The 9,699-nt window shown below is 53.0% G+C and overlaps 1 protein-coding gene across 2 annotated transcripts; it reads left to right on the forward strand.

Annotated features, from left to right (window-relative positions):
- Window positions 1-59: 59 nt before the first annotated feature.
- TMEM178A (transmembrane protein 178A) lies at window positions 60-8,028 on the forward strand. 2 transcript variants are annotated; one of them, XM_067292863.1, is made up of 5 exons: window positions 60-369; window positions 4,192-4,293; window positions 4,678-4,791; window positions 5,611-5,748; window positions 7,027-8,028. In XM_067292863.1, exons 1-5 carry the CDS (start codon window positions 84-86, stop codon window positions 7,266-7,268), a joined length of 882 nt encoding a protein of 293 aa, XP_067148964.1. In that variant the 5' UTR covers window positions 60-83; the 3' UTR covers window positions 7,269-8,028. The 2 variants fall into 2 exon arrangements, with proteins under 2 accessions (XP_067148964.1, XP_067148965.1); XM_067292864.1 differs by lacking the exon at window positions 4,192-4,293.
- The last annotated feature ends 1,671 nt before the right edge of the window (window positions 8,029-9,699 follow it).

A 9,699-nucleotide genomic window follows, 5' to 3' on the forward strand; every position in this document is an offset into this window, starting at 1 on the left:
CCGCGCAGCGGGCTGAGGCCCCGCCGCCGGGCGCGGAGCAGCGCTGCGGAGCGGCGGCAGCGGCAGCGGCGGCCGGCGGGGCGATGCGGGCGGCCGCCCGCGCCCTGGGGCTGTGCCTCGGGCTGTGCGCGCTGGGGCTGCTGCTGGCGGCCCTCTGCACCGACCACTGGTACGAGACCGACCCGCGGCGGCACCGGCGGAGCTGCGAGGCCGCCCGGCGGCCGCCGCTGCCGCTGCGCCGCGCCCCGCCGCCGCCGCCGCCGCTGCCGCCGCGCTGCGCCCGGCCGCTCTTCGCCACGCACGCGGGGCTCTGGCGGACCTGCTACTACCTGGGCGTCGACACCCGCCTCGACAGCCTCGTCCGCAGCGGTGAGCCGGCCGCACCGGCACCGGGCCCCCCCCCCCCCCCCGAGCCGGCCCCCCCCGGGGACATCCCCCCCCCCAAGGCAGCTCCCGTGCATGCAGCCTCCCCTCCGTGCTAGCCCCGGGCATTGGGACCGGGTCCCCCCCCCCCCCGAACCCCCCCCGGGCATTGGGACCAGGTCCCCCCCCCCGAGCCGGCCCCACGGGCATTGGGACCGGGCCCCCCCCCCCCCGAGCCGGCCCCCGGGCATTGGGGTTGCCTGGCGCTAGCCCCCATGCGCGGGGGGAGCCAGATGCCTCCCCGGACGTGCGGCCCCAGTACATGAAAATTGGGACCCCCCCCCCTTCATCCACAGTCCCCTGTGTATAGGAATGAGGGATCCCCCCCCCCCCCCGGTGGCCCCAACCAGGGTGTAGGGCCCCCCCTGCGCCACCCTCCGTGCTGGGGGCCTGGGAGCCCCTCAGGGCCGGGGATCTCCGCAGCTCCCTGAGCTGCTCATCATCGTACCTGTCCTTCGCTAGCGGGGCTCGGGAGCCACAAGTTCCCAATATCGCGTGTGCCCCCCATGTGTGTACCACCCCCCCCCCCCAGTGCACTGTGCGCTGCCTGCGCATCACCCCCGGCACGGCCTCCATGCACCCCGTCCGCGCGCCTCGTCGCTACCAGCCGGGCTGAGCTGAGCCGCGCAGCGCCTTCCCCCTCGGCTGCGGGACCGCGGCCCCGTCTCCTGGCCTGAGCGTTTCCCCCCTTGGGCTCCGCGCTGCCGAACCAAGCGCCCCTCTCCCCGTGCCCGCCACCTCCTCGCGCAGCCGCCGGGGTCCCCCCCGCTGCGCCCCAACGCGGCCCGGCCGGGCACCCTCCTCCTGCCCGGCACCCCCTGCCCACGCTCCTGGTGACTGACGGGGGAGAAATAAAACGAGGCCCCATCTGCCCGCCTCGCACCAGGTGCTGGCGCGCAGGACCCCCCGCACCGCTGGGCACGCGCGTGGGGGCGCGGAGCTGGGGCTGGCCCTGGTCTGGCGAGGGATTATCGGAGCGGAGGAGGAAACGAGGCGGGTGAAGCTCGGACAGGTATTTACACAGCGTCTGTTGGTGCGTTTGTCCCTCCAGCCTCTCTGGGCCAGCCATCCTTTGCTCGGCTTAATTTTTTATGACTTTTGCTCTATTTCTACATCGCCACAAATAAAAATGGTTTAAAACCTGCCAGAATCGGATTCGGGCTGCTGTGATTTTTGCTGGCGAGTGAGTCAGGTCTTTGGAGCCCGTTGGGCTGCTTTCTGCTGCCAGAGGAGCCAGGAAAGGCAGCAGGAGGAGGTTAGCTGAAGAAGTCACCACAGATGCTCAACAAGCCGATCCAAAGGCACTGGGCTCTGTTACAAGTTTGGGAATAGCAGCAGCTGTGAATGAGTTATGGAAGGAAATGCCAGGGAGTTTGAGCTCTGTCCGGAAAGGCTAGAGGACATCCTGCTGGAGAGCACCGATATCCCCATCGCAGCCTGCTCTTGCCTTTCAGTCGTCTTTTTTATCTCATCAGAGGGGAAATGGTTTAAATTTGCTCCCATTTTATGCTCTTGCCAGGTTCTGCTGGGGTAGAAATTGATATGAATGAAGCAAGCAGGATATTTTTTCCCTTTAAATCCTGCTTTCTATCCCTGGCAGCTGCCTGCGCTTTCTCTGTTCATGTAAAAACACCCACGGGTTTCTCCGGTAGTGTCTGTAACTTCTCTGTGGTGAGAGAGACAGATGGAGTGGAAAGCGATGCGCTCCCCTCTACCTTCAGAAACGGACCAAATCGGCAACAGGCATCACTTCATTCCCCGAGCTGTGGGGTGGCTTCTGCTGCTTCCTCCTGTTGACGAAATGTGGCTGCGGAGGGATGGTCTAGCCCCGTGCTGCAGCAAGTCAGGCTGAGCTCTTCTTCAGTGCCTTTCGGAAGGGCCAAACTCACTCAATAAAAGTTTCTTTTGGCTCTGGGAGTGAAAGCTCCTTGTGACACTTCAGCCAAATGCCTTCCTGTTTCCTCTCGTTCAACGCTACTGAATGTGCGGTGATGTGCTGGGACGTAGGTTTTGCCCATGGTTTCATTTTAGGGTCAGTAGATAGCTTGGCTTTGAGGTGTACCAGCACATACCCTGTTTCATGATTAAAAAAAGCCCCCTCCTAAGGGAGCAGCTCCCATGCTGTTCCCTCTGCCATCCCATTTTTGGAGGTCATTACCATGCCCCACAGGGAATCTGAGGCACAAGAAGTAACACGGGCACCTTTCCTTGAACATTTTCAAGGCCTGCCCCCCAAAACACATTTACCAGATGGAGAGTAAGGTGAACAGCTTTCTGTTAGGCCACTGGAGGTGCAAATGTTAGTGCTGCAATTCCTACCAGTTTCAGCCAAGCTCACGCACGCCAAGGAACAGAGATGCAGAAAATAGCTCTTGCTTTAAGAGTTCTTCTGGTTGATGTTGGGAATTGTTGTGACATTTTACTGTTGTGCCTCTAGGGATCACAAGCCTTATCCATAGTCATCTGCACCCTCCAGCCACAAAAATACCTTGCTGAGGCTGGACACGTTGTTTTTTCCAGGGCCAGCTGTGCTCGTGACCCATCCATGCTGCTGCTGCTTAGATCCAAAATGCCACTTTGTTCTCTGCAGCCCCAAAGCCTGGCTGCTGCTCAGTGCTGGAGCTCCTCCGCGGGTGTGCATTGGCAGGCTCCTCTTGGCTTCGGCCTGGCGATGCTGATGTGGTTCGCCTCCGTTGGAGGCGTCTTCCCAACCCTCCCTGCCAGCATCTTTCTGTGCTGGATGAGAAGAAGTGCTGTATCTATCCTTGTTCACAGAGGTGGCCTGGGGCTAGGCCGTCCTCTTTGCTAGGAGATCGGAGGAGATGGAGGGTGTCCTTACAAGGGGCCAGAGAGCATCTGCTTAATGGTGGTGTGATCTCAGGATTAGACATGGAGGCAGGCAAATGCTTCTGGGATGCTGAAGGATGCGGGGTCAGGGGAAAAGCTGCAGTTTGTGTTGGTCCCAGGGCTGGTTGGTCATGGTCGTAAATTGTACCCCAAGGAAAACACATGAGGGAAGGCTAGTTTAAGGGCCCAGCTGGCTCCGGAGGTGAGAGGCCAGGAGCTCCCCACACACCAGCCCTATACTGATACCCTCCTCCTGAAATCAATCCTGAGGTCCAGGGAGAAGAGCTAAACCTCAGACTTTTAGGGATGACTAATGTAAGAGTGTAAAAAAGCAGTGCTGCAGCCTGGCCATTTTTCTCCCTCTCCTCAAACAGGAGGCTTTTCCATTGCACTTCACAGTTATGCTCACACACACACACACACACACACAGTTGTGCTTTGCATTAGAAGAAAAACACCTTTATCTTTCCAGGATGATAATGCAGACAGTCCGGAGACAGTGACAGCTTGTTCTGGCGTTTGCTCCGCTAAGAACAAGGGCAGGCAAAAATGCCTCGAATATGGAAAGGGCACACCGGGGCAGCCATCCCTGCGGCATTTGCCGAATGGTGGCTGTTTGAGGGTATCTATCACTGGCACATCACATGGCAGCTGGAATCCAGCCAGATCCCTGCACTTCTTTTTTTTTTTTTTCCCCTCACCTCTGCTCTTGCAAAAATTAATGCCCATTCAAAGTCCAGCGTGTCTCCCCCTCTCTTCCCTCTCCCCTGCAAATTCACTGGTGACAAGGAGTGGCTTGGCCAGTGCTGCCACCAGCCAGCGTGGACTGCTTGGAAGAGATTAGCAATAGCCACTTCCCCAGCAGGCAGGGTTCCTGCCCGCGCTTTTGCATTAGTCAGAGCATTGTTTCTCGTGCTGCAGCACCAGCCTTTTCTGGGAAGGTTTCGTCTTTGCCGGGAGAGGCACGAGTTCAGCGTGAGAGGAGGAGCAACGCATTGATTGCCTTTACTCGGCAGCCTAGGAGTAAGCATCTCCCCCTGTTCCTACATCCCGGTCTGGGAACCCTTCTCGTCTGTCAGACAGAAGCAGGACCCCTGTATTTGGCAGGGTTGGGGGGCAATTAAGGCTCTCGTATCGTGGGTAACGTTTCCCAAGTGCAGTGGGCCAATGGTGGTCTCCCAAGGAGCCAGGCCATGGGTGCTGGCATTGGTGGCACGGACTAGAGCTGAGTATTCGGAGAAGAAGGGGAAGGGCAGGAGCTGAGCATGTGGCATAGGGCCGGGGAGGATGAGGACAAGGTGACAAGGACGAGCTGTGAGGAAGGGGACTAACTCCCAGCGCTTTGAGGGGAGACAGGGGTGTTTTCAGTTACCTGATCTGGGAACGCCTCGTCTTCCTCTCCGGCAGGCATCGCTCAGAGATGCACCGCTATCAAGTACCACTTCTCCCAGCCGATACGCTTGCGCAACGTCCCCTTCAACCTGACGAAGGCGATCCAGCAAGATGAATGGCATCTACTCCGTAAGTGTTCGGCGCGGCCTGCTCCTCCCCAGGGAGGTCGCTGCCACGCGCTCCCCATTTCACATGAGAAAGGCAGCAATGGGACACTAGTTTGCAAAGGAAGGGGCTGAGGAAGCAGGGTCCCACCGGGGCCCAGCCATCAGCCATTTTCACCCTCATTTCTATTTGTAAGCCACAGTCATTCCAGGAAAGCGCGAATACCACACGCAATAAATTTTAAGCTTGTTGCATGTAAGCTTGCTTCTCTTAGCCACCTTTCACAGGCACATCACCTTTCCCCTCACCTCCCCAAGGGTCTGCAGATGCTGAGTCAAAGACCTGTGCTTTGTTGTCTCTGGAAAACATCCAGTAGCAGATGTTTCAGAAGCTGACGTCAGAAACCACATACTAAATGATGGCAGAACCTGTCTGCAAGGAAACTCCCCAGCATTTAGAAAGTAGAGCAAGAATATTTCTGCCCATCCAAGTTACTTTAAATGTAACTCTAGAAGGAAATAGAGAACAAACAGAAAATACCACTGTGCGTCTGCATAAATCCATGCTGCACCCGCATCCTGAATGCTATGTATGACTGAAGCTTCATATAATATTGGGAAGTTTATAGCACAACTAGAAAACAGTCTAGCTGTTTTGGTCCTGGAAAGGATCACCACCTACTTAAAGGTACTTGCAGGTCTGAAATTACTCCTGCTGTGGGTCTGCCCAGCCCGGGCCAGCTGAGCTTGTGGCTCTTGCCAGGTATCACTCCCCTTCTTCCTGCAATGGAAGGCATGACCGTTGTACTGCCTGCTCTTTATTTCTTGTTTTCGGTGGAAACAGACTTAAGAAGAATCACAGCCGGTTTCCTGGGCATGGCTGCGGCAGTTCTTCTCTGTGGGTGTATCGTAGCAGCAGTCAGCTTCTTTTGGGAAGAAAGCCTCACCCAGCACGTTGCAGGCCTTCTGTTCCTGATGACAGGTAACCCGTCGCTCTGGCATGCTAATTACGGATGAAGGCTTCCCCAGGTTCCCCTTGGGCGGGCAGCGTAGGATGCCAGTAAGCAGAGCACACCTTTCCTTCTGAACTCCAGTTATTGCCCCTTGCATGAAATGAGTCGCTTACTCAGACAAGTGCAACATCCAATAATTAGAAACAAAAACCTGTGAAAAAAATTTATAAGCCTCATGCAACAGCAGGAGAGGACTGCAGGGCTAAAGCAACCCCCCACCCCTTTACATATTAAGCGATCTCTTTGTTCTCTACGCTGGAAAGGGTCCCTTGCTGCAGTTTTCAGTCCTTGGTGTTTGACTATATGATTCCTTTAATAATAGGAAATAGAGGAGGGGGATACGTTTAAAAAAGCACTAGTTACAAAATTCAAGGTTAGTTAGGGAGGGAGAGAGGGAGAAGAGGTAAAAATCCCCCCAAAAGAAACCAGCAGATGTTTGAAGCATTCAAACTCACGAGGATGAGCGTAACACTTTCTCTTGTGCCAGAGGAAATATTTTGATTTGAGCAGCTATAAAGCACAGCATAGCTTTTTTTTTTTTTTTTTTAATAAATTTGGAAGGCACTGGCCCAAGGAAAGGCTCATTGTGCATGGCTAATTTAGCTGCCTAATGAAAAACATAGCCTAGCGAAAAACGCTTAATGAAAAGCAACCCAACGGAAAGCCTAGGCTGGGAGAAGGGTGCCTACAGACAGCTGGAGAGCGATTTAGCGTGAACGGTTCTCGGCAGAGGTATGTTGGGGGGGGGCTGGCGAGGGCCGTGCACAGAGGTAGATTACCTGCACAATAACCTTCAGATCAGATTACACAAAGCACATGCAAAACAATTTTTCCTGGCTCCTCTGAGGTGAACAGCAGGCACTGCTCCCACGGAGGGGATTCTGCGTCACAACCCTAGCTTCCTTGGCGCTATCTTGACATGTGGATCAGATCTGATCGCAGATGGAGGCTTTAGCTACCTTGCTCTGTTTGTAAGGGCAGGACAGACAGACATGACTGAAGTCATGGAAGAGATTTTTATTCTTAAAAGTAGCAACCAGGAAGTTCACAAGATGCAATTCGCAGCCACAGAGCTAGGGCTCGGTCTTGCATAATTGGGTAATATACTAAAACTTTGTGTGCTTCCCAAGATAACTTAGATCAACAAAACTGGGTGCAAGTTATTTGATTAGTAAAGGCTTAACATTTGTTTTGTTATTCACCCTATGCTACATCTCAAAATACCAATGTGATTGTTTCACTTACAGGAATATTTTGCACTATATCTCTGTGCACTTATGCAGCCAGCATATCATACGATCTAAACCGTCTCCCCAAATTCATCTATAGTCTTCCTGATGATGTAGAACATGGATACAGCTGGTCTATATTTTGTGCTTGGTGCAGTTTGGGATTTACAGTGGCAGCTGGGTGTCTTTGCACAGCTTACCCGTTTGTCAGCAGAAGCAAGATTATGCAGCTGAAGTCCGCCAGAGATTCCTCCGTATGACCGCCCACCCATCGCCAGCACGGCTCAGTGGTGGCTGAACAGTATTTTTCAGGACTTACTAAAAGAAACAGAAGTGAAAACTGAATTCAGGATTCCAAGCACAAAAACTTGATTCTTCAAAATCTGACTGTCGTGTTTTGCCAGTCCAACAAACCGCTCTCCCATGCTGCCCAGCAGACAGATGGGAAAAGGAGACAGCTCAAGACAGAATCGGCTGTTTCAGTTCAATATGCTACATGCGTGTAAAGGAAGATATCTGCACTAGATGGCTAAAGGGGAGGAAAGTCATTGCAAGAATTTAGGGCTATTTCTATTTTTGAAGTGTCTGTACATAAGGAAACCAAGGAAAAGTCACTGCTGCCAAATGAATACTAGTCAGAGTTGTCCCCCCTTCCCCAGGGCATGCATAATGTTTTAATTCAGCACCTTTTGCACTTGACTTTAAAAGGAGGATTTTGGTGTGTCCCCTGCCGCTGCCCCAACAGACCCTTCTCTTTAAAAATCAGTGTGTGCCTGTGCCTTTTTGTGTGTGTATCTAGAGCGAGTGTTTGCTGTAACAATACTCCAGCTTGACTCCCTTTTGTACCTGAAGCTCCTGTATAATTTAAGTAACCAAGATTTCCATTCTGAGCACTCGAGCTGCACTGTGAGAAAGATTAAGTGACTCCTACCCATTCCTGGAAGGCCTCTTGGATATGAGAACATTAGCCTCTTTGTTAAGCTACGAGATCTGTAGTAAAATACCTGCCTCTGTCAAAAGCATCTGTGTCGACTGCAATTTCATGACTTGGAACTGGGCTCTTCTGCAAAGCAGAGAAAGTTCATAAACCAGGAGGTTGATAGCCTGGATAGTGCTTATGTCAGTGAGAGTTGCGCGACAGCGTGGCATGCTAAGGCTAGAGCCCCAGGGAGCACGTCCTCCCTGGGCCAAGGAGCTACCCATGAAAACAGAAGGATGGAGGTGCTAGAAGGGCTGGGGGGCGGGGGGAGGAACAGTGGACAACACTTTGCATTTTCCATTGCTTAACTGAAGTGACATGCAAGTTAACGGATCACAGCTCAAGCCAATCCATCGGACAGCACTCAAACTGACAGTGCCAGCCCCCAGTTAGGAAACTCCAGTGCCATGTTGATGCATCTGTCATAACTCATCCAAACCCACCATCCTCTGCCACCACCTAACCCACTTTGTCTCAAAGCACACCATCCACGCATTCATTGCCAAAGCAGAGCTTCACATCTACTGAGCACAGGGACAGAGCTTGGCCGGACCCCCAGAAGGTCCGGGAAGCCAAGCCTGCATTGCAGAGGAGCAGACCAGACACTGCTGAAGCAGCAGGGCGATTGGAGAAGTCATTTCGGCAATAAAGTGTCATGGTACAAGACAAACACAGGAATGGTGAGGGAGAAGTTCAGATACAGACTGTTGTAAGCAAAGGATTGGGAAAAGAAGGGAGAAGTGAGAGAAAGGAAGGTTGATTGAAGGGATGGGAGAGGAAGGAAGGGGAGATGAGAGGCAAGGGTGGTGGAACAGAAGTATCACGGCTTAATGCAATAAACGTCAATTAAATGAAAGCAGAAAAAAAAAAAATCAGTGGCAACTTAGGCAAAGAAACACAATCATACAAAGTGGATAGAGACCCAACAGATCAATTAATTGATCTGGGAGCAGTCAAGAGACCAGGAAACAGCAGCAGGATAAATCAAAGCTAAGCACAGCTTTGGGGCTAGTCTTCCCTATGTTTTTGCACTTTGCTCTACCACTGAACACAGAGCAGTGTTTCTCAGCAGTTAGGTCCTGTTAGTCAGCTCTTACCTGTTTACACAGCCTGTCTTCTGTAGTAACCAGCTTCAGGCAGAAAGACTCTCTCCAGATGCATTTATACTATTTGATGGGTCTTGATCCTTATTGGATAAGCTGAGTGCTAGATCATTAAACAGTAATCTAATATAACAACAAAAAGGTTTAAAAAAAAAAAAATTGATTCCACCTTGGGTGAAGAGGAAAAAAAATGCATGGGTGACACTAAACTGGGGAGGTGGCTAACACAATGAGTGGCAGAACTTCAGTCCCGAGGGGCCTCAGGCAACTTGAGAACTGGGTCAACAGGAACCTTGTGACATTAAAGGGGGAGACATGGAGCTCTGCGCCTGGGGTGGGATAACCCAGTGCATCGGGCCAGACTGGGAGAGCTGTGCTGAGCTGCAGCCCTGCTGAGAAGGGTTTGGGGTTATAGCAGACATTGGGCCAACTATAAGGCAACGGTGTACCCCCATCACAGATAAGGCAAACCCCATCCTGGGCTGCATTAGGAGCCACAGGGCCAGGGGGATTATTTCTGTTCATCACTAGCGAGACCCCACCTGGACTGTGTCCAGTGTTGGATCCTCCAGTTCAGTGGGGATGTAGCTAAACCTGGAAAGGGGCTGG

Source organism: Apteryx mantelli, chromosome 3, assembly GCF_036417845.1.
Source record: "Apteryx mantelli isolate bAptMan1 chromosome 3, bAptMan1.hap1, whole genome shotgun sequence".
NCBI lineage: Eukaryota > Metazoa > Chordata > Aves > Apterygiformes > Apterygidae > Apteryx > Apteryx mantelli.

What these genes read in the sequence shown, in the direction of transcription:
- TMEM178A (XM_067292863.1), top strand. Translation starts at nt 84, where the DNA reads ATGCGGGCGGCCGCCCGCGCCCTGGGGCTGTGCCTCGGGCTGTGCGCG. An exon ending in CGACAGCCTCGTCCGCAGCG is followed by an intron (nt 370 to 4,191) that starts GTGAGCCGGCCG and finishes CTCGTGCTGCAG; the next exon opens with CACCAGCCTTTTCTGGGAAG. An exon ending in CCTTCTGTTCCTGATGACAG is followed by an intron (nt 5,749 to 7,026) that starts GTAACCCGTCGC and finishes TTTCACTTACAG; the next exon opens with GAATATTTTGCACTATATCT.